We start from the raw sequence: 25,092 nt of genomic DNA on the forward strand, positions 1-25,092 counted from the left end.
ACACCTGTACCGGGGCATATCGGTCGTATCCCACCACTGATGTCTTTGCTTGCTGGCAGAAAGCCCTCAAATATGGAGCCAGGTTTCTATCTTTTGGCAGGAGCAGCCATTGAAATGTTTCTTCTTTGTGTTCTCATTAGCTTTGCCACGGAGGACAGGATGGAGAAAAATGAAACTTATTCTAAGGATCTGAAAATCAAGCCTGACAGGGAAAATGTGGTAGCCAGCCCAGTGGAATCTTGCTTTTTCTTCCATCTTCCAGGGTGCTAGTTCCCATTTTTTTTAAATCACAGAGGCCAGCATAAAAGACAGATCTTTCACTTTTCCAATATAGAAAAATGTCCAATCATTAGAGATCCCTGCCTGTTGCTTCAAAAGAACAGATGTTGCATTTTTTAATGCTTCTATTGATGACCACTGTGCTAACAGGAGACTTGAGTGATCCATTCTTTGATTTTGATCTTCTAGAACAGTGGTTCTCAACCTTCCCAATGTCGCGACCCTTTAATACAGTTCCTCAAGTTGTGGTGACCCCCAAACATAAAATTGGTGTCTCGGTTCCTAAGACCATCGAAAATATGTGTTTTCTGATGGTCTTAGGCGACCCCTGTGAAAGGGTCGTTCGACCTCCAAAGGGGTCCCGACCCACAGGTTGAGAACCACTGTTCTAGAACAAAGTCTCCAACCTTGGCAACTTTAAGCCTGGTGGGCTTCTGGGAGTTGAAATATGCCAGGCTTAAAATTGCTAAGGTTAGAGATCCCTATTCTAGAAAACAAGGCTGATTATAAAATAAACTAACATAGCAACAAAACGTTTCCTCAAAATAACTGTAAAAGGCTGTCAACCCCCCCCCCCCTCCCGAAGTTAAGCATCCTTTTAGATGGCACTTAAAACCTTGTTTAAAGTCAGATATATAAGCCGGTTCAGGAAAGCTCCACTTTGCTAGTAGGCTTAAGAATGACATCACACAACCCCATGTCCTGCCGGTTGATGGTTATGGAGCTAATGGAGCTCAGCCCCAAATAGATTGGCTGTGATGTCTTCGTTTCACTCTGTAAAACGTGCTTAGCTTTGAGGTGCAATCCTAGAGCCAATGAAGGCTCCCTAGGAGCCTTTGAACCAAGCTTCACAATCAAGCTTCAGCCACAGTGACAACTGGGAAAAGGTAGCTTTAACCCTAGAATATAGGAGTTGGGAACCAATAAGGTGACTGGATGTGATGGCTCAGGGCTAAGACGGAATCAGAAAGGTTGGCGATTTGAATCCCTAGTGCCGCATAATGGAGTGAGCTCCCGTTACTTGTCCCCGCTTCTGCCAACCTAGCAGTTGGAAAGCATGTAAAAATGCAAGTAGAAAAATAGGGACCACTTTGGTGGGAAGGTGTGCCTTTGGCATTTAGTCATGAAGGCCACATGACCATGGAGACGTCTTCGGGCAGCGCTGGCTCTTTGGCTTTGAAACGGATATGAGCACTGCCCCCTAGAGTCGGGAACGACTAGCACATATGTGCGAGGGGAACTTTTACCTTTACCTTTAAGGTGACCTGAATAGGCTTGCTTTGCCAAAAAAAACCCTTTTTTTCTTTTGCTTTCCTTGCGCCCGTCCTGCCGAAGACAGAAGCAAAACCTGAGCGACCACACCTCTGCCGGCTCTGTGGCCAGCGCCGACTGGCCACAATACTGCAATTCGTTGAGAAGAAACGCCGCTACGGGACCACCATACGGCCCTTCTGGCGTTATTTTAGGGGGCAGTGGGATGGGTGGATTCTTAATATCCGTTTCCACGCCCCGCGCCCCCTCCTCCTCGTTTTTTAAGCCTGCCGGTAAAGGGACGGCAGCAACCACCGGCCGTATTTCAAGGCGCTGCCCATGACCTCATCGCGAACGCAGCCTCCCCCTTTTATTCGATCCAGCTTTTCCCTCTCGCTCGGCGTATGTGTTGAGGGCGCGGGCGCGCGCGTCGCGAGGCAGAGAGAGAGAGAGAGAAGGAGGAAAGAGCGCTACGGTGCTCCCAAGCGCCGGTCTCCTTCTCCCCAGTCAACCAGGCACACGCACGCGCGCAGATGAAGCTGTTGCTGCTGCTGTTGCTGCTGCTGCACCAAGACCCGGAGGAACAGATTGAGCACAGGCGCTGAAGGAGCGCCACGGCGTCCGCCGCCAGAGCGCAAGGAAGCAGCAAGCAGCAGCTGCGGCGGCGGGTGCTGCGCCTCCGACTTTCCCGGGGAAGGTCATTCCCTGACCAGTCGCGTGCCCTTCCCGCGCTTCCTGGCCCCAGCTTGTGTACCCCCTGCCTCCCCCCCGCCCACTTCCTCGCAGGCGGAGGCGGGCAAGCTGTGGGGAATTCGGGCGTGCTTTCTGACCGGCTGTGCCAAGTCTTTTTCTTTTTTTGCCTGAGGCTGGAAAGAAGAAGGGCGACGGGTCACCGAGGAAGGTGAGAGAGAGACTGAGAGGGAGAGGGAGAAGAAACCCGGCAAAAGCAGCTCAAGCGCTGCTTTGGGGGACTAGTAGTAGAAGACGGCGGTTGGCGGCACTTGCCACCAGGCGAGACTTTCGTAGGACTGGAGAGACCAGCAGAGTGACGGATCGGAGACTCAGCCCAGGGACGGAAGATGGCTTCCCCCTCCTCCCCTGGCCCCCCTGAAGGCGGGACATCGCCCCAATCCAGCCAGACACGCCTTCGGCAGGTGGGTGCTCTCTATGGACCCCGCGGAGGTAGAGGGCGGCGGCCGCTACAATCACCCACCCTTTGATCCACTGGCATACACCAACCCGCGTAAATACGCGCGGCTTTCCCATTCCGGGATTCCGCTTCTATTTACACCTGGGAGGAAGCGACCTTGCGATCTGTTGGGGATTTGGGTTGCGGGGAGGCGCGGTTGGGACGAGACCGTGTCGGGTGGCAACTCCAACGCTAATTAAAAAAAAAAAGGTCCATTTCATCAGCTGCGCTGAGGAATGGAAATGGCCAAGTCAGGTTTGTGCGCGCAAGTGCAAAGGAACTGTGACTGCTTCACCGCGCAAGGTTGTCATCAGACAAGCTTGTTGACACCACTGATTCTCGTGTGCTGTTGCATTGCACTCTGTCACAGACCCACTGCCAGACGATCACCTTCTGTTTCAGCTCCCTGCTTATTTCAAATGCCTTTACATTCCTCTCAGCATCCTCTTGCACCATCACAAGTCATAATAATGAATGCCCTGCCTTTCAGTCATATCAAATGAGCTTGCTAGCCTTCATATTACCATATCCTAAGGAGAGACCGAACTCCATGTTGTTCGCCACAGATGGGCAGTACAGAGAAGTTTGACCCTAGTAAAACCTGCAAATGCCATGGGCACAGGAGCACCCCATCATACAAGCTTATCTGCATTACTACAATACATCACACACCCCTTTAACACAATATGCAAGATTGCTAGACAGCATGTTGCCTTAGTATTACTTATTTTCCTGCAGAGACTGATGTGCCATATGCAGGTACAGAATTCCATACCACACAGCAATTGCTGCATCCTCCTTCTAAATGACATCATTTATCTATATAACATTCATGTACATTTGCTGCCTAGCTGAGAGATCATGCAAAATACAGAAGAGGATCCATGTATATATTTTGTCATTTTACCCAGACCATATCACATTCAGGGATGACATATGAAAAGTTCCATTTATCTCATTAGTAAACATGTATAATTCATATTACTACTGCTTTCCTCTTGCAAGCCAAGAGATAATATTCTAGTTAATTTGTCCCAGCAAACAAAATATCGATAGCACAAATGTGAAACGTTACATAATATTTAAATGCTATTGAGGTATAAAAACCATATTTTGAAGGTGATACAGTTTTGCCAGAGAGCACAGTTTCAACCAATAATCCTAGGAAGGAAGGACGAAGGAAGGAAGGAAAATATAGCATTTAGTTGTCATAAGCTCTGTGTGATAATGCAGAGATACATTCCATAGTATGTTACTGAGTGAGACAGAATGCACTTTCCACTGTGTAGAACAGAATAGTGCTGCAATTTGAGCATTTCAGGATTCTGATTTTGTATGAAAATGGAAGAAGCACTCAAAGTCAGTTCTACGCTGCTGATTACTGAGAAAAAGCAAATGAGTACATGTTATTTCCTTCACTTGAAATGCATTTTATCAGGCATTTATAATACAAGGGAGTAAGAGTAGATCCATCTCTGCCTGGATTCAGACATAAGTAAATAATGTGAAGAATGAGAGGGATGTCATTTAGTAAGTAGCTTGAGCTGCAATATCAGCAAAGGAATCTAAAAAGATTTCAGTGATGGTGCTAGAAAGTTTAGGACAATAATCTCAAAGGTTTTCTATTAATGCAGTGTCATTTAGTGTTTTATTTATTTATTTTAAAAATTCAACGTTGAACTTTTTAGGGGGCTGCTCTTTTAATTTTTATGATTGCAAGTATTCTTTATGTACAGTTCATTTTATTTGTACATACATTTGTATTGCCTCTTAATTAGATTCTGCTTTATATCTAAATTCTGAACTGGACCTACCCTTCTGTTCTCTTACTTTCTTTTTGGCTTTTTTCTTAGACTGATAAGCTGTGTCATGGATGAAGATAATGTCTAGCTATGTGATTTGAGAGATAATTTGGTTTCCAGTACCATCCATTAAATTATCTAAAATGAATTTGACTGCTGCAGTGAGCAGTGCTTTGCAAAATACTATTAGGATTCTAATAGGAACCACATGGCTTTAGCAGGTCTTTCTCTCCCTCCCCCCTCTATCTACATAAGGGCACCATAAAAATGTGTTATCTATCAAATTCTGAAAACAACTGTAGAACAATATATATCTATACTTGTACCATATATTAACACTTCTTATCAAAATATATCTGTCATATAAAAATGTTAATCAAATTGTATGCTTTTGGTTAAGAAACAATTATGCAAAGTGATGCATGCTTGGAATTACCAATTAATTATTTTCATTCTGTATTGTTTTTTGCGGTACATGAAATTGGAAGACATATAAGTTTCAGAGAATACAGCATCACTTTTGTATGTATACATTCATTTAAGGGTTTGTTAGCATTGCTTACCTGCCTGATCTCACTTGATATACCAAAACTACTGCCAACTTCAGATTTAAGAAAATATACTCCCAGTTCTTACTATATCTAGATTACCGGTAATTTAAAATATGGAAGATTCTGGAAATGAATAGAGATACTTAGGATGATGTCCCTTCATGCATTCACAGGAATTATGTTTACTTTAGATTCACTTAAGTCAGGGGTGTCCAAACTTGGGAAGTTTAAGACTTGTGGACTTCAACTCCCAGAATTCCCCAGGGCTCCATGGCTGGGGAATTCTGGGAGTGGAAGTCCACAAGTCTTAAAATTCCCAAGTTTGGACACCCCTGAGTCTTAAGTATTTGTTTTTCATGTAAAATATTTTTAAAAATATTTGCAGTAAAGTTGGTATTATACTGTTATTCTGTCTGCCATGTGGCAATAAATGATGATTGACAATGTAACTGCAAAGATTTGAAATGCACACAGATAGTTACTTGAATAACATTTAATTCTATACTGAAAGGTCAAGCTGATAACTGTAGTCATTTTTTATTTGTTTATCTGCGCTTCTTGTTTCAGTAGAAACTAGAAAGACTCTACTTCCAATTAGCCACTCCTAATTTATTTTTAGTAAGAAGAAAACTGAATGAAAATATAATTGGAGTTTGTTTTTCAGTGTCAGGACTTACGAACAAAATATAATGGAGTATAAGACTGAGTTTACAGATCTTTGTTGGTTAGTGTCTACTTAAGATTCATAAAGCTTACAAGAGTGACAGTTTGTTTAATCAGTAATTTTTGAATGTTATCATTCTAAGTTGCTGGTGGAGGTCTATACATTTGAATACTGCATATATTTTTTCATGTGCAATGTTTTGCACTTCACTAATGCAGTACGCAGCATGCAGCAAATTTCAGATGGAACTCTGGATCACATAATGAAATCCATACCTTGCAATTCATATCTAGTAATGTAATGTACTCTTTATCCATTTGCATTTCTGCCTCTTCTGCCTCAAGTGGGTTGCTTCTTAAATTAGTATAATCTGGGAAAGTCCTCTTATAGTCTTGCTCCAGTGGCGAATTATAAAAAATCTGGCAATTTGTTAAAGGTAGGTACATCATCTACCGTGTTTCCCCGAAATTAATACAAGATCTTATTTTCTTTTGACCGCCAAAATAATCACTTGGCCTTATTTTTGGGGTTGTCTTATTATTTTTGAGGTTCAGGATGTGGCGAATGTGGTCACCTCATGGCTGCTGCTGTGTTGCAATATTTTCGGGGAGGGCTTATTTTAGTGCATGCGCTCAAAAGCCCTATTGGGCTTATTCAGGAAGGTCTTATTTTCAGGGAAATGGGGTACTTGTTATGAGGTTGGAGACTAGTTAACTAGCATTCATTTTTAATGTTTAACATAATTGACTTTAAAAGTTTGTGTGTATCAAGTCACAGGCCTATAATACAGGAGAAAATAGACAAATTATTTATTGCTTTTAGATGCAAACATATTCATTTTTAACTCATCTTTATTTATTTATTTGTACATAACTCAAGGCAACAGACACCTAATACTCTTCCTTTCTCCTACTTTCCCCACAACAATAACCCTGTGAGGTGGGTTGGGCTAAGAGAGAGTAACTGACTGTAAGTTACTTATCCAGTTTTCATGCCTAAGGCAGGACTCATAGTTTCTTCCTTTGTAGTCTGATAACTTAACCTTATTTTGCCAAGACCAAACTGACTCTTGCCTTCTGAGCTGTTCTGTAAATTATATATATTAATTGACAGTCCACCTTGACCCTACAAATATAAAATCTTATATTTGCTAACTGGAAAAGTCAGCAAATATAAGATTTTCAGTCATTTGCTTAAGCATGGTTTTGCTTAACTATGCTTTGTTGAACTATATTTACATGATGATAATAGTTTATTAAATTTAAATGCTAAGTGTCTCCCAGAAACTCATGATTCAGAGGAAGCCAAAAACTTTGCACCTAGATTTTGTTTGTTTTTGTCATATATATATGACAATATATATATGACAATAAACCAACATGATTACCATTTTGCTGGCTCATAACAAATACAGATATTTGCTCATTCAGTCATTGATTTTCTGGAGTCCCTTTAACACAGATACTTTATATTATCTTTGTAATAAATCATAGTGTATGTTTAAAGGGATTTAAAGCATATTAGTATTCAATATGCTGCACAAATCTGGAACTTGGAATAAACTTGGTTAATGCTATGGATACTTTCCATCACATTGTATCCAGGGCAAGTTTTTAGTGTACTTATATTTAGTTGTTTCATTTTCTCTTTATGTGTTACCATTTTTCTTCTCACCCTCTAGGGACATACAATGTGTCTATATGTATCAGACTTGGAGCAAAAATAGTGTGGATAAAGATTCTGATCCAAACTGGACTATTTCCAGTGAAAATAAAAGTTTTGGAACTGATTAAATGACAACATGAAATGATAGCCAACACAAGGATGGTTGGAATGCTGCCAGAAAAGCTGCTCCCAGGATAACCTGGATAATTGGAAATTTCTTCAGTTGCTTGGCAGTGGATGACTTATTTATCCATGGCCGCTCTATTGGTTCAAATATCTTGCGTAAACATGCCGAATGACTTCTGACTAGAAGCTAGTATTTTTTTTAAACTGTATTTTAAAGCATTTGTTGTGCTTTTTGGAAACAGTCAGTTAGAAGTTCTCTAAAGTCTTTCAACATTATTAGACTCTAACGTCTGTTTTATTTGTTTTTTTAAAACCTATACATGTTTCATAAAAAAAACTAAAATGTGTGGCTATGTGACCTTTTTTGGAGGACACACTATCCATGCAAACTTGTTTTGAATGGTGAATTCTTCAGGTGGCTGAGTGACAGTAATACGGACAGCAAAGTCAGGTGGGATTTGTCCAGGATAAAAGCCAAGGTAGAGCGGACATGCTTTTGCTTAGCTAGCTTATGGTTGCCCAATGTTAGTGAGTGAGAAGTGCGCAAGCATGACCTTGGCACCAAGGCGTTATTCCCTGCATTTGGAATAGGAACGCTTGGTAATTGTAAGGCACACTTGTAGGCTTTGCGCTGAAGTTGAAGCCAGGGGCTATGGGCTTGACCCAGGGGATCACACCCATCAATATTTGGCGGCAAGCGATGCATACATCTATCTTGCTTGTTGATTAGAACAACGTGACAGCATCATCTCAACCTTTGCTTTGAATGAGCCTTCTGCACAGGTAGAGAAGTTTACATCGCAGCAGAGTAGTATTGCTTGAGATGCTACAGTGCTGATTGAGGTGATAATCAAATTGCTTTGATAAAGATATGTACAACTCTACATGTACAATAGTAAGAAGTAGCAGAGTCGGACCAGGTATACAGTTGCTTTCACAAGACATTCCTGCAAGTTTACAGAACACTGATGTATTTTATTGCCCTGTTACTGCCTAATCTATTAACAATATAAGTGCTATCATTCATAAGATCATTGGATAGTAAACGAGATGCTAAGGTTTGAGCTGGCTATGCACTTTAAGAAATGTTTGTGTATGCGGGTCTTCAAGTTAGCTTTGATTTCTGGTCACTGTGAGCAAGTCTCTGCAGTTTTCACTGCAAAGGGTTTTTGGGAACTGTTTGCTGTTGTCTGACTCTTCATGCTCAGAGAAAGAGATTAGTCCTCTCAGTTGGTTTTATACCAAAGGCGGGACCAGAATTCACGTTCTCAGTTTCTAGACTGATACCTTAAACTGGCTCTGTTTAAGAGATGTACTGACTAGCAAATATAGAATTAGAAATAATCACTCAAGTTAATTCTGCACTGGATTAGATTTATGATTAACCAGACTCTTCCGTTTCTTATTAATTTTTTTATTGAAAATAAATATGAACATTTGCTTTGAGGTTATATTATTAAAGATAGTATTGGAAAGAATTGTTTTGCATATGTGTACCTTGAAGCAACCTTCATCCACCCACCCTTTTTTTTAATTTGATTGTCAGTCTTCTTAAGAAGAAGCTTCTATGGAACTCTGTATCATGTAAGGCAGGGATGTCAAGGCCCGGGGGCCAGATCCAACCCGTGGGGTGCTTAGATCTGGCCTGCGGGGCTGCTCTAGGAACATCAAAGGACCGGTCTGCAGTGCCTCTGCCAGCAAAAATGGAGCTTGTGAGGGCTGCGTGCAATGAGGGAGCCCATTTCCACTGGCAGAGTCCTTGGGCCACCACAGACGCCTCCAACAAGAGTGACATCAAGCTGGCCAACCCACCACAGCTTGGTCAAACACAACCCTGATGTGGCCCTCAATGAAATCACGTTGACACTCCTGATGTAAGGAGTCTCTGGTACTATTGATTGGGCATCCTTTTACCAAATGGAAAAAAAATCTCTGGAATGATAAATTTAGTTGAATATTTTATTCTGAAGGTGTAAATGCAAATGAAACTGTGAAGATTTTTTAAAAGACTGTCAAAATATATTATTTTTTAACAGTGTTGTGGGTGACTTACCATAACCTCACTTGCACTCTACCACATCACAATTCTGCTCTGACAATGCCACTCTTTTCTCTCTTAGTTATTATCAGGTATACCAGATTGAAAGTAGCTGTTTCCTCTTAAGAGGACACCAGCTCGCCATTGCTTTAAGGTGTGCAAAATCTAACACATTGTTATATGTTACTTGTAAGGGAGGCTTGCTCACTTGCTGTGGGCTCGATTAGAGCTGTGTTTTGCCAAATCCTGGAAAAGATGGGAATGCCTCCACCCCAACTATTTCTTTTTCAGCATTTGTACTTTGTTTTTCGAGTTCTTTCATATCTATTGCCTGCTTCCATTGCTTTTGAAAGCAAACTATTTCCAGGCTTTCAGGAAAGGAGGATACACTTAACATTTTATTATTTTATCTGGGGGTGAAGGGAAAGAAGTTTATATGGGATATTCCACTGTAGTTGTTTTCTAAACTACCTTTACCTTAGCAGACAGCAGTTCCATTCATTTCAGCTTCCAGAAAACAAGGTGGGATGTTGAAATCAGACTTTTGTTACTGAATTGCCAGTTTACTTGCCAATTTCACTTTCTGATTCTTCACCAATAGGTAGTCGATCCTCTAGCCAAGGATCTGCCCAGTTCAGCAAACCTGCAAATCCCACCCCTGGCTGGCCCCACCCACCCCTCCCAGGGTCTCCACATGGCCTGTTTGGGATGCCAAGTAAGTGCAGGGCCCCCATGGAGGCTAGGAAAGGGCAAAAAATGGACCTCCCAGAAGTTCCAGAAGTCTGGAAACAAGCCCGTTTCCAGCCTCTGGATCCCGCGGCATGCCATTTTAACTCAGGGAAAGCCTCCGGAGCCTGGGGGGGTGGGGCAAAAAACAGCCTTCCAGAAGTACAGAAACAGGTCTGTTTCCAGCAGTGGTGGGTTTCAAAATTTTTAGAACCTCTTCTGTAGGTGTGGCCTGCTTTGTGGGGAGTGGCTTGCTGGCCATGTGACCGGGTGGGAGTGGCTTGCTGGCCATGTGACTGGGTGGGCATGGCCAATTTGTAAAATGTGGTGAAACTCACTTAACAACGCTCTTGCTTAGCAACCAAAATGTTGGCTCAGAAACTCTGGCATTTGAAGCATGCAAGTCTTAAAGCTGTCAAGTAACAAGAAACTCGCTCCCCTAACTCTTTAGAAAAAACCCCCCCAGGGGTGTTCAAACTTGACAGCTTTAAGGCTTGTGGACTTCAACTCCCAGAATTCCTCCCCTCGCTCTTCATCTTGATGATGTCACTACAGCTTCCAGGCACGGACGGACGGAGGTAGCCAGAGCGGTGGCAAGGCAGCCCAGCGAGCGAGTGAGAGAGAGGGGATCAGGCTGCCTGATCCTCCATTGCGCACTTGCTCTTTTGCCCCCCAGGCTGCCCCGGCGCCGCTCTGGCTACTTCTTTCCACACCTGGCAGCTACGGCAACATCATCAAGACAAAGAGTGAGAGGGAAGAGCCTGGCTGGGAGAGAGGCCCCCCCCGCCACTTAGTCTGAGTCGCGAAGTAAGGCGAAGGGGCCTCGGTGCCCTGCCTGATTCAGGCAGGGCACCGAGGCCCCTTCACTCCAACTTCGTCTTGATGATGTTGCTGCAGCTGCCAGGTGCAGACGGACGGAGATAGCTAGAGCGGTGCCAAAGTGGCACAGGTAGGCAAAAGAGCGAGCGAGCGATGGAGGATCAGGCAGGGCACCGAGGCCCTTTCGCCTCCCTTCGCTCCCACATCGTCTTGATGACGCTGCCACAGCTGCCAGATCAAGAGGATCAGGCTGATCCTCCATCACTACCTCTGTCCGCCTGCACCCAGAAGCTGCAGCAACGTCATCAAGATGAAGTGGGAGCAAAGGGAGGCAAAAGGGCCTTGGTGCGATGCCTCCATTGCTAACTCGCTCTTTTGCCCACCTGGGCCGCCTCAGCAGAAGTCCTTTGTTGACGGCCAGACCTCCCCTCTCTGGACTTGCAGGGCGACGGGCGGTAGTTTGTGTGGCGCAGCCGGCACCTAGGAGATAAGCTTCCGCCGCTGTCCCCACCCCCATGCCTGTGCTTCCTGGCAGCCAGGCATCTTAGGGGACCTTGCAAAGGCCTTGTGAGGTCCCCAAACTTGCCAATGACGGGTTTAGATAGGGCTCTTAGAGGCGGGTGGGGCGATTGGTGAGCCAGCCAATCAGTGAATGGTGGGCAGGGCAAGCATGGTGCGGACAGGTGGGGGGAGCGAGCGAGGGGGCTGGGGCAAGTGCTAGAACTGGTTCTAAACAGCACAGTAGATTTGTGGAACCTCTTCTACCAAATCGGTTAGAACCGGCAGGAACCCACCCCTGGTTCCCGATCTCTGAAGGGCCTCCGGATCCCAGGGGAGGCCCTATGGAGGCTCAAGGAAAGCTTCCGGAGCCTGGGGAGGGGAGAAATGCCCCCCACTATGGTGCAGGAGGCTGACTAGGCCATGCCCACCATGGTCATGCTCACCCAGCAACCGGGCAGAGAACCCATTGCTAACATTTTTGAAGCCCACCCCTGGATAGATAAACCAAATGAGAGAAACCAGGGCCATCTCAGTACTCCTTTTTTGGATGTTTTCCTCATTAACAGGTGATGGAACCAGTATTAGAGCAAGAAGAAAAAAGCAATAACTTCCCTATAATGAGTGGCACAACATCAGTCAGCAATGTTTCAGAACAGGCAAGGAAGAGACAGGATAAGAATTTGGCAGTGGGGACAGTACACGTTATGCTGGCATGGTTTTGGGCGACACAAGAATAGTCAGATAGCTCTTTAATCAGTACTAGGAAAATGTCTACAACAAGATAAGCAGAAATATATTTCATACGTAAACAATATATGAAATGCCTGTCAGGATTTTATACAATAAAATGTACTTAGATTATTATTATTGGAAAAATTACTTTAAAAATCATTGCATTAAATTTATTTTTTCATTCTCTTTCCCATTCTGTTTTCTTCAGTATTCTGTCTTTCTAATTAAAAAATTAAGGCAAGCTACCTTTTTGTATGGAAAACACTAAAAACAAAAGGATTAAAATTCTATAATTTCTCAGACAAACAGATATATAATTTTTGAAAGCTAGTGTGGTCCAAGAGATTTTTGAAAGTGGAAATTAAATTCCTTCTAGACAATGATAATAGAGAAAATTTACCAACTTCTTCATTCCTAATTTCAATACACCCAGGAGATAATCACTTCCCATTTTATTTCAGTTATAAGCAGACCATATAATAAGAAAAAGGGATGCGGTGGCTCAGTGGCTAAGATGCTGAGCTTGTCGGTCAGAAAGGTTGGCAGTTCGGCGGTTCGAATCCATAGCACTGTATAATGGAGTGAGCTCCCATTACTTGTCCTAGCTTCTGCCAACCTAGCAGTTTGAAAGCATGTAAAAAATGCAAGTAGAAAAATAGGGGCGACCTTTGGTGGGAAGGTAACAGCATTCCGTGCGCCTTCAGCGTTTAGTCATGCCAGCCCCATGACTATGGAGACATCTTCGGACAGTGCTGGCTTTGAAACAGAGATGAGCACTACCCATTAGAGTTGGGAACAACTAACACATATGTGCGAGTGGAGCTTTACCTTTTATAAGAAGAAGTTTATATAATCTACTTTTATTCTGTTTTAATTTTTAACTCTGGATTGATTCAAAAAGTTACCTGCATGCCTGGAAGAATTTATTTTTCACAATTAAAAGATCCTACAGTTTCCAATAATTACACCCCCCCCCCAAAAAAAATCCACGTTTTTAATGTCACATCTTTTCTGTTTTGAAAATCAGTTTTCAGTTGGGTACAGAGGCTTCAGCATTAAAGAAGTCAGGAAGCTAATTCATGAGTTCTTTTATATCAAAGACAGACAGACCTTATGTTTGGAAAATCTTTTTAAAATTATTTTTATTAAATTGTAATGTACAGTAACCAGAAACCTATGCCAAAACATAACATTAAGTAATGACATCTGAGTTTAGAAATAAGACCAAACCATGTGCTTTAACTTTTTCTTGCTTTCTACGTATAAATCCACTCTGGGTTATTTCCTTTGGGTTTTATTTATGTTATTTATTTCAGCAGTATGATGTAGGATAGAACCAATCATTACCCTATTATACAAAAATCAGAAATCTTTTCTGACTTATTTATCATTTGAGATATACCAGCAAATTCTGCGGTATTTTCTAGTTTTCTCTGGTGTGAAATAAAATATTTTAAATACTTTATTTTAAAATACTTTAAAGTAGGAATATCTTTCCCAAGCTGGCACTAATTTGACATAGGAACATTATTTTCATTAAGTCTGAATGAATCAAAAGAAGCTCTTAATTACTAAGGAAAAGCTTTGATTACTGTCAGAAATACTTTATGATAAAAGGATAAAATTACAATAGATAAGATTATCTGAAACTCCTGGTTAATGTAAGGTGGAAAATTGTGATAGAAACATTTGGAAGAACTAAAAAGAATCATGTAAATACCTGAGTATTTTGTTTGTATTTTGTTTTGGCTCAGGGTGAAACAATTAGTCAAATTAGTAAAACGATTAGTTTTCACAGTTAAAAATATTATATTTAAATAATTCAAATTATAGGAACCTTTTGGAATGATTTGTGAAAAGTTACATTTTCTTACAGTAAGTTTAAGAAACTATTTCCACCCGTTTTTCTTCTATCTATTTCTTCTGTTCTTGATATAATCCCACTAAGTTGAGTGCAGATAACTCTCATGTAAGATTCCACAGGTTTGCAGTCACAGCCATAAAACCTAATGACAAAATGTGAAATTTTGGCTTGCTGAATGTAATACACAATTCATAACATCTATCAAAAATTTGATGGGTAATGCAGTAAGAGATTATATAGCCAACGTGTGGGCATGAGTTGATTCCTTTATGTACGAACAGAAGATTCAACTTTGCAATTAGCATACAAATATGGATTTCTCTGTAATTTGTCTGATAACATTAAAAGAATAGCTGTTTTTGTTTTTCCTACCAACTGCTGGGTTCAATTATATGTGACTGTTCCACATTTTTCTGTTGTTGGTAATCAAATCATGGCTGTGGTTGAGTCCAACAATAGGGCTGTGGTTCCCACCCTAAGAGAAAAATAGCTGACAACCCTGACACTGTGCAGTCTGAGAACTTTGTCAAGTATCTTGCACTGCATATTGTATAACTAATTTAGTTTTAAAAAGAGAAGTCTGCATGGTTGTAAAGTACTCTGGCTTATCTGCATGCTCTAATTGCTCCCACAGAGTATAGGAGCACAATGAGGCAAGGACTTGAAACTTTTCAATGCTAAAGGAATCTTTGTTTACGTAACAAAAGATTCATTCATCAGAAATGCTTGCAAAAGATTAGAGATGAGTTAACCATTTGATTCCAGCTATACGGCTGTAACTAGGGCTCTATGTATAACAGCACCTCTTCTGTATTGTACATGTGAGCAAATTTCATGTTGCATTTCCCTGAACATTGGTGATAAGCAGAGTACTAACTGGTAGGCAGTGGTAAGTGGTTTTGCTTTTTCATTTGTGTCTCTGCCTCTGTCTCTACCAATCCAGTCTGTTACATAACTCAGTGCTTGAAGTGTAGGCTGCCTGTCTTGATTTCTTTGCTTTTTGTTTCCCCACTCATTTGCTTTTCTTCACACACTAAACACTGATTTGTTTAGCTATTTTCCTTCAAAATTCATACATTTTTAAAAACAGTAAAATTTTGGTTCACTAAGCCTGACTTATTTTATTTTATTTATGGCTTTGTATTATGTCTGAATCCTGAATTGTGATTTATTCATGTTTTAGTTCTGGTTCTCCCCCCCTTTTTTTAAAAAAAAAAATCTGGCTACTAAAAGAAAAACCAAATGGAGAAAAACAAACCTGAAGCTGATAAAACAAGAGTTGGTTACTTTACTTGTCTATCTTGCTTGCCCAACAAATGACAGTGAATACAAATCCTGGCTTACGCTAAATAAACCATGTTAATTCATTTTCTAATTCTTCATTTTGTTCATCAAATCTGTCACAGAGTGCATGTCTGTTTCTGCCAAAGTTTGAAGCACAAGGTGAATAGCTGTTAAATCAGAGGCAAGATTTTTTTAACCCTTTGTTTGGTGCTTATGATGAAATGTGTTTAAAATGTCATTCCACTATTATGAAATTACACAATTCTAATCTTCCTTAATTATGTTTAGGTCTTTTTTGATGGACCTGCAATCACAATTTAAAAAAAACCTAGTTTTGTTCCCCATGTCATCAGCAAGCTTGCTCTCTGTGTATATTTGCTAAACAGCATCTGATTGATCTGGCTGTGTGATCTTTTCTTCTGTTTGGTACTGGTATTAGCTTTAAATGAGAAAGCATCTATATTTGTGCTAGTCTGTTGAGAATATACACAACAGGATAATAGAAAGGAAATTATCATAACTGGAAAACGTCTGTTCAATAAATACAGCTGTTGCCTCTGGAAATTAATTCTGGGGAACTTAGAAAACATGATATGCACACAATCAAAAAGATTCATGGTGATTTTCTGTGTAGGCTTCGTCCATAAAGCAACTTTGCCATACATCCATACCTGGAACTGGGAGGAAATCATAATGGCGTAAGTCACACTGGATCCCAAATTGGCATAAGTCACGCTGGATGGCGTAAGTCATTCTGGATCCCAAATTCTCCATTAATTCCCATCCGGAAAAGGGCCATGCTGTGCTTCTAATCGATGCAACTCCTCTCCGTGACATTATAAGAGCAGTAATTGGTGGATTTTCCTAAGTGAAATTTGAACTGTGAGAAAAGTCACCACCTATTCCCATACAAAATGTGTGCCTGAGTAGTATTGTAAGATGTAGATGCTCCATCCAATCAATTTTCACGCCATTAACTGTTAACCAATCAACCAATCAACGATCAGTAGTTGGTAATAAAGAATCCATCTCTTTTTATTGCAAAGTAGTGATGATATGAGTTTGTGTTGCTCAGTTGCAGCTCCTGTTCAAATGTTCTTGGAGCCAGAATTCAACAAAAAAAAAATCTATTTGCCTAAAAGAGGTGGATTAGCTCTGGAATTTTCTTTCATCCATTCACAATATTTTTCAAAAATGATTAATTTATCAATCTCCCAATCACTAGATGGCAGCAAAGAGATAAAGTTCTAATATATTTGACTACTAGGTAGTGGTTGCTAAGATGCAGCCATTAGGTAAATGTTGAAGAATTATATTTTTTTGCATAAATTATATTTTAAGTTTTAAAGAAAAGATAAAAAATAGCAAAAACTAATACAGAATAAAGAAAAAAACCAGGGGAAAAAAACAAGTGTAGAAAAAAGAAATAGAAGTTTCCAATTTTTGTTGCAGAAAATTTATGTATGATTACATAGATAGCTTTTACCCTATGGTTACAAAAAAGGTCACAATTTTTATAATCTATTTTTTATAATGATCAAAATCACAAATATATTTTTTCTTTTTCATGCAAAATTTTATAAAGGATTTCTAGTCAGCCATAAATGTAGATATTGTCTTTTCTTTGACCAAGGAAGTCAATTTAGCCATCTCTGCAAATCTTCATTGAACATTCCTCTGTTATGGAAAATGTTGAGAATATAATAATCTCTCTGCAGGTGTCATATACATAAACAAAGCTCATTGTCTTTTTTCTAGCTCGCTCTCCTTTAGTCCCAAAAGAAAAGGCCAGGAGAGATCTTCAGATGACCATTGCCCCTCACTGCCCTAACCTGTAGCCTTAGCTGGTGCCAAACCCTAAAACTGGCTGAGGACATAAGAGGGGAATCCCCCTTTCTAGAGTCAGCCAGGTCTTGGTAATGCATGCCAGGTTGACTCGTTCCTTGCCAATAAGATCTTGGATAAGGAGAACTTTATTTTTTGGCTGACCTAGCATTCACCAGCAGTAGCCAAACCCCAGAGCCTCTTGAGTGTATGCTGTCTAGTTGCTGGGAATGAGCTCAGGGGGGCCAAAACATGCCCTCTATTTAGTCCTATCTCAGATTATTTCAGGTCCAACCCAGGATAGTAGTTACATACCGGATATGATCTTGTTTTCAGATCAATGGTAACGTGAATTGGTGAGAGTTATTCCACCTGTTATGCTCTGGTGCCCCTGATATTCTCTTAACGCTTACCCCATCCTCAGAGTGGCCAGACCTATTTGAGTGGTCTGCCTCTGGAGACTAATGGACCTGAATGGGTTGGAACTGGGGGATATCCGAGGACTTTGCTGCATGGTCCTGCCAAAGCTCTGATCATGTCCTGGAACAAAATGGGGACTGAAGCTTTGGATAGAATTGTGTCTGTGTAGCCACTCTTGACCCAATTGCTCCCAACAATCCCCATGGGTCGCAGAGAAGCAGTAGGTTCTGAAAAGGACTAAGAGATGTGGGCGTGGCCAGAATGTGATACATCTGGCCCATGGGACGGTAGTTTGACCACCCTGTTCTAGACTGAGCAATCAAACAGTAGAAGTTCCAACTGGTTTCATGATGGCTCTATAATTCAACTAGGAAGCAGTGGTGGGTTCCGGATCCCATGGCAACTGGTATGCTGCGACGGGGCCGGGCGTCCTTGTCAGGCATGCAGGTTGTGCATGGATGTGCATACCACTGCCTTGTGACACCCAGCTGCTTGAGAGAGGTCGCCCAGGTGCTGCACGCTGTGCGCGCAGGTGCAATTGGCCCGTTTGCATTAAAATGCGGTAAGAAACACAGGCGGGCGGGCAGGTGGGCCAAACGAGCTATCATTATGGTACAGTGGCCGCTGCTCCCAGCTACTACCGGTACGCCCATACCAGGGCATACCGCCCAGAACCCACCACTGCTAACAAGGTAGTAGTATGCTCAACTAAGCATTCTCACACAAACTCTAGGAAAAATGCTGGAATGGTGAGATCTTGTTTGGTAGCTAATGTGGGTTAACACTTTAAGAATCTAGAACCAGAGGTTCAGTCTAATAGCCATAAGAGACGAAAGGCAGGACTAGAAGATGGGCCATTAACTGTAAAGGTCTAAGAAAATGGGATAAGAGAGTGTCAGGGAAACAAAAGTGGTCTGGGGATCAAGGCTTCAAGTATCAGAAAGCTCCAGTCTTGAGAACAAGGGTTGAGGAATGCAGATTGAAATTTGGATAATTGTTTCCAATTGAAATTGGTAGGTGCACCTAAGCAGCCACGGTTGAAGGCATGGCTTACTTAGAGTTGTTGTTATCTTGCTTTCTGAGTAACTGAGCAGATTGCCTTTGCTCTGTCCTTGGAAGCTGCTGGTGCATCATATGGCTAGGCCCCCTGCCAGGACCTGGTCCCTCATTATCTGCATCTGCCCTTAGCTATTCCTTCTCATTGTCTCCTTTCACTGCTTCAGGTGATTGATTGCCTGCTGGCTTCCAAGGCTGACAAATTGCTGGATCGGATGGTTCAGCCTCAGACTCCAATAGAGTTAAAACAGTCCATAGCCCTTACGACTTTCTGTACTGTGAATCCTAAATTTCATCTGGAATATTTGTCTTGACTGGAGCATCAATTCTAGCAGTCTTGGTCTTTTTTGCCGAATCGGTTCCAATGGCAGTGCTAAAGATATTCTGCTCTTTTGTGGGCATTTATGCCATGTTCTTTAGAATCTCCTTTAGTCACCATCTCATGAAATGGCTGGAATTGTTTCATTTGAAGTGAAGTCCCCTATTGTTGATATTCAATTGGATCCAGAGAGAGTCATTTATACCAGGAATAGAACATATGATGATGTCAGGCAAACTGAAAGGCAGGTGTACTTTGTGTAACTGTTGATGGAGGATAGTATTTACCTTATATTGGCTAGGTTGCATGTCATCGTTAGCAATGGATTCATGGCTTGCGGAATAGCCTTGATTCATCTTGATCAGGGGAAGCTCAATTTATTTCTGTGGAAAAATGATCTTTCAGCAGTTTTCACTATAGCTTATACCATCTGTGCCTTTTGTTAGAAAATGGTGCTGCGTAATGTTTTTGAGTCAACTTCAAAAGGTTTTTCAAGGCACATAGACATACAAAAATAGCATGTCTGAAACTCTTTGGCAGTTTCATCATGTTGTAGGATCTAGTGCAGGGGTGTCAAACTGGCGGCCCCTGGGCCGGATACATCATGCACAGGCCATGCTCACCCCAGCTCTGCAAAGGCAAAAAATTCACGATACACCATGTGACATCACGTGACACAATCAAGTTTGACATCTGTAATCTAGTGGTTGCAGAGGGAAAATATATTTATCTAAGTCTTTAAAACTATTTTAATTTGCTATGGTTGCCCACTCCAGTAGACTCTGGATAGCTTATACAGTCTAAATAAGAAGTTAAAACAGTTAAATAAGTAAAAAAATGTATACAGTCCTGACTAAAAACAGCCATAACAATAAAAGATGGCAAAGGTCCCACAAGACAGTAAACTGGGAACATAGCCAAGCCTTAAGGGCCTTCTGGAACCCAGGGAGAATCTGCACTTATTGCTAAGTTAGTAGATATTATGGCTGCTTTAAAGAGTTGCATGTGGGTACTATCTCCATTCTCTTGTATTTTCCAAGGCATCTTTTCTGAATTATTTCAGAAGTAATGTGCTGTTCTAAGAATTAGTTTTCCATTATGTTTGTATGTTATCTTTTCAATTATAGAATTGGAAGGGCCCATTTAGGCACTGAGTACAATGCCCTGCCAGAAGAGAAACCCAATCAAAGAATCTTCACATTCACCTTGAAAGATGATTTAATACGGACCCAATGATGCATTTGTGATATGGGTATTGGTGAAACGAGTCCATTGCTGCCTTTCCTGAATACCCACACTGGCGAATACTTTATTTCCTAATTTATTTTAATATGCTGGTATGCAGTGTTCCAAATAACCGGATACCAGTGGTGGGTTCTCGATCCGCCTGGCGTCGCACACATGGAGGTGTGGCACGCGTGCACACATGCGTGGCACGCACAAGCATCGTACCTGCCTGTGACACCTCCGCAAGCCTCCGCGATGCTCCAGCTGCTCGACGGAGCGTTGCACAGGTGCTGTAAGCGCCATGCGTGTGCGCAGAAGCGCCAAAGGCTTAAAAGACCAATAAGGAGCTCGGGTGGGCAGGTCCTGCAGAGCACTGTACTGGAATGGTATCCAGTGCTCCGGCAGGCCCAAGTACGCCCGTACCAGGGCATACTGCCTGCAACCCACTATTGCTTGGTACCCATACATCATAAGCAGAAGTGGTATTCAACCGGTTTGGACCGATTCAGTTGAACCGGTAGCGGAAATTTTAACTGGTTTGGAGAACCATCAAGTACCACCTCTTGCTAGCCCCTCCCCACCCCGCCCTTTCCAGGAGTCCCCACATATCTGTTTTGACTCCCAGGTAAGTGCAGGGTGGATTGCTAGACCCAAAATGGGGGGCAGAGGGTGTGTGGCACTACCCCGCATCCCATTTTGGGTCCAGGAGACTTCAGGGAGGCTTGCTCAGCCCAAAATAGAGTGCACGGGGGGTGCAGCAGCCCCCCATCTTGTTTTGGCTCCCAGGAAGTTTCAGGGAAGATTGCTAGGCCCAAAATGAAGTGGGTGGTGTGGCAGCACCCCATACACCCTATTTTGGGTCCCATGAGGCTGCAGGGAGTGCAGAGGGGCCTTTAAGGGAGAAAGAAAGAAAGAAAGAAAGAAAGAAAGAAAGAAAGAAAGAAAGAAAGAAAGAAAGAAAGAAAGAAAGAAAGAGGGAGGGAGAAAGAAAGAGAGAAAGAAAGAAAGAAAAAGAAAAAAGGGAGGGAGGGAGGGAGAAAGAAAGAGGGACAGGAAGGGAAAATGAATGAGATATGGATGGATGGATGGACAGATGGATAGAGGGAAGGAGGGAGAGAAAAAGGAGAGGAAGGAAGGACCACAAACCCTGGCACTAGACGCAGCTTCAGAGGATGCTTTGAAGCAGCACAGCAATTCAGTGCTGGAAGGAACCTCTGAAGTCATCTAGTCCAACTCCCTCCAGCAGGAGACCTTATATCATCTTGGTTATTTTGGTGCTTCTAACCCAGAGGAGAAATTCCCAAAAATCCCCAGGCATTGCCAGTCTCTCTCCCCCCCCCCCCCCCGGGGAAAAAAACCTAGAGCAAAAACTTCATGCAGTATTAAAAAAAAGTATAGAAAAGGGGGCTGCTGTGTATTGTTTAATGGTCTGCTAAATTGGCAAAATGGACTGCTAAATTGGCCACACCCATCCAGTCACATGACAACCTGGCCACGCCCACCAGCCACACCCACAGAAACGTCAGTAAAATTTTTTGAATCCCACCACTGATCATAAGGTTAAGGTAATTTGAATTTAGAGTACATCATGTGGTTAAGTTTTGGGCATTTCTTCATTGGTTTGCCACTCTTATTACATCTTTCTGAAAAGTCCTCCTTGATGGCTCACTTACATATAAAATGAATTTCATGAGAAGAAATACTTTTTTTCTGTGATGGAGTAGGGAGTCTTTGCGTAAGTGGTTCATTTGGCATCAATGTAAATATTGCATTACTCTATATTAAATGTAAATATGACCTCCTGCTAATGAGATTTAACTCCTAGCCGTGATGTAGACACATCCACGTTGGTTATTTGACAATACTACAGCAGTGGCTTGCTTGCCTTCACCTGTTTTTATTTATTTTTTCTTCTTGGTTCAGCCTGTAGGTCTGGCCTTTCTTGTCAATCTCCCACCCATATATTAATCAGGTCAGACTCTCCTATACTTTGACCAGTTAGTATTATATATGCGCTGTCATTCCTATGGTGAGGTAAATATGCCATCTAGAAATGTTGGAGTCTATCCCATTTTCCTGTACACCGCTTGGAGAGTCCAAGCAATGGGTTAATTCAGTCTGCTTGCCCTTAGGACTGAGGAACTATTTTTCCTTAAGCCACACCTCCTCCTGGTGTGCTCAATCCCCCAGAATTCTTCCTCAGTCAGCCCGTTTGGACGTATTTAGTTAGAGCTCTGAGCTAAATTGATCTTTTTTTTTTGGCTTGGACTCTCTAATTGCGTTTAAAGTTTTTTCTCTAATATTCCCCAACCTCGTGAGACGTTTCTCTCTTCAATTCTGCGACTTTCTTCAATAGAATCTGCACTTGAAGGCCAGGAGGTAAGCTACAAGGTGGTGGGGGGTGCCCCTCAGCCGATCCTCTTGGGACGGCTTCGGAGGCCTGCCGCTTGTCGTTTAAAACGGCGCGGCTGCAGCGGCGAGGTTCCTAAGTCCCCAGGCCCCTCGTTTGTTATTTTCGTCGAAGTTTTTTCGCTCCCCGGCCTGCTAGAGGACCTCTGCCGCAGGGAGGAGTGGGCGATCGTCGCCATTGCGAGGCGCGTTCGCCCCTCGCTCTCCCTTAGCCCCACGCTGTTGCGGCGGCCATTTTTAGGCGCGAAAATAGCGCGCCCAGCCATGGCCGCCATTTTGCATCAGCCTCGTTGTCAGGAGGCCGCTGGAGGTGGCAGGGCCTAGCAAGGGTTTCTCGGGCTAGGATCGCCACCTTCGCCATTTGTCTATTTTTGCGAGCGGCGCTGGTTCCTGTGCCATTCCAACGGTCATCATACCGGCTCAGGGAGGAGGCCTAAGTAAGCGCAGGCCTGAAGATTTTTTCTATAGTCATTCTCCTCCCTGCTTCTCCTGCGGAGCCTTGCACCTCGGTGCAGGCCCCAATCCTACCCCTGGGCCTCCGACTGGTGTGAAACATGGGATGATTTCATAGTATTGATTCGATTAATTGTATATATGGCAATTTTAACGATCATTTCGTTTTGTTTCCCATTACAGCACCCAGTCTATATCTATCCTTCTGCCTTATCATAGCCTTGCTCCATCTTGTGTGGTCATTGACTATGGACCTGCCCAGTCCTCCCGATTCCCAAGACGCTAGGCCGAGCCTCTCGCAGGCCCCTAGCAAGGGTTCCTCCTCTTCGGGGAGTGGGGGTGCGGGCAAGAGTGGTGGGGGTAGCTCTGGGAAACAGCGTTCCAGAACCCCTTCGGTAGCTGAGGCCAAGGATGCTGAAAGGCGCCAGCGGGCCCTTGACAAGCAATTCGAGAAGGCCAGACGCCAGGCAGACAGGGTGCAGTCCCTTTCAGGAGCCCCTCCCTCCCGGGAAGATCTCCAGTCGGTCCTCGCCGAGGAGGTGGAATCCCAGGACCTATCCCCTAATAGGTCATTTGCAGAGCCGGCTTCCCCGGTCCCTTCTTGGGCCTGTGAACAGGTTCCTCCCCCTGGGGATGCTAGCATAGACGATATGCAGGGTGAGGCTTCACCCCCCCTAGAAGAGGGCTTGGATCCCGATTCTGACTCTGAGGAGTTATCGCCCCGCATGCAGGAGCTAATGGCCCGCGCCATTGCCAAGGGCATCACGGAGGCCATGAAATTTAAAAGCCCTACCGCAGCGGCCCCTAGGGGTCCCAAGCCCGATCAGGCAGCTCCGCCCCCAAGCAAGCGTGCTCGCCATCCTTCCCTGGAATCCTCGGTGGTCAGCGAGGCCTCTGCCATTGAGGACCCTGACCCGGAGGTGCTAGGCCTCTCGGACGACGAGGACCTTCCCCCCGAAGCGCCCGCCTTTGCGGGTCTCTTCAAGCCCAGCCTTTTTAAATCGGTCCTTCACAAGGTCAAGGCTGCCACCAGGGTGGGGATCAAGCCCAAGCCGACCGCGCCGGCGGATGATGCCCCTCCGGCTAATCCCAATGCGGTCATGTTTGATGTGCCAGCGCCCCAGCAAGAGCTGGTTCCGGTCCCGGGGCTGTTCCTCGACTTAATCCAGCGCCAGTGGGCTCAGCCAGCCACGCAATCCTCTCCCAGTGGGGTAGATAGGAAGCTTTATACTATGGAGCCAGTGTTGGAGGACCTTCTGGCCCTTCCCACTGTCGACCCGCCCATCGCTGCGCTCACTTCCAACTCCTCGCTACCGGCCGACCTCCTGGAAGGCCTTAAGGCGGAGGACAAGAAGGCGGAAAAGGCGTGCCACAAGACCCATCTGGCGGCTGCCTGGGCCATCAGGGCCTCTTCTTCCGCTTCCTTTTTTAATAGGGCTTCTGTGATCTGGCTGCGCGAGCTCCTAAACAAGCTCCCGGCGGGAGACATCCGTCTCCACCAGGACGTGTCAAAAATAATCGCGGCCTCCCAGTATGCCGCTGACGCGTCCCTCAATGCCACCAAATTTGCCTCCAGGGCCCTCGGTTCTAACATAACTTCCCGTCGACTGATCTGGCTCCGACATTGGCAAGCGGACCAGAAAAACAAATGGAAACTGGCTTCCGCCCCCTTTAAGGGGTCCAAATTGTTTGGCGAGTCCCTGGATCCTCTCCTCATTGAGTCCAAGGACAAGAGGAAGATCCTACCTTCTCTAAATAAAAAGCAGGAACGTAAGGCCGCTCCCTACTCTAGGAGGCAGTCCTTTCGTGCCTCCGAGCCTTCCACCTCTGCCTCTTCCTTCTCTCCCTCTAATAGGTCCTTCGGCCAGCAGGGCGACAGGTCCCAAGACAGAG

The 25,092-nt window shown here is 43.6% G+C and overlaps 1 protein-coding gene across 1 annotated transcript in view; it reads left to right on the forward strand.

The window, feature by feature from the left end:
- Positions 1 to 1,920: 1,920 nt before the first annotated feature.
- The window catches only part of ANK2 (ankyrin 2), a gene marked incomplete at its 5' end in the record, with an annotated part of 311,705 nt that continues 288,533 nt past the window's right edge, over positions 1,921 to 25,092 (forward strand). Inside the window, one exon of the mRNA XM_081960494.1 lies at positions 1,921 to 2,684. Within this exon, the coding sequence (XP_081816620.1) occupies positions 2,610 to 2,684 (75 nt within the window). The remainder of the gene's footprint in view (positions 2,685 to 25,092) is intronic.

This window comes from Natrix helvetica (assembly GCF_964273705.1).
Source record: "Natrix helvetica genome assembly, chromosome: 7".
Taxonomy (NCBI): Eukaryota; Metazoa; Chordata; class Lepidosauria; order Squamata; family Natricidae; genus Natrix; species Natrix helvetica.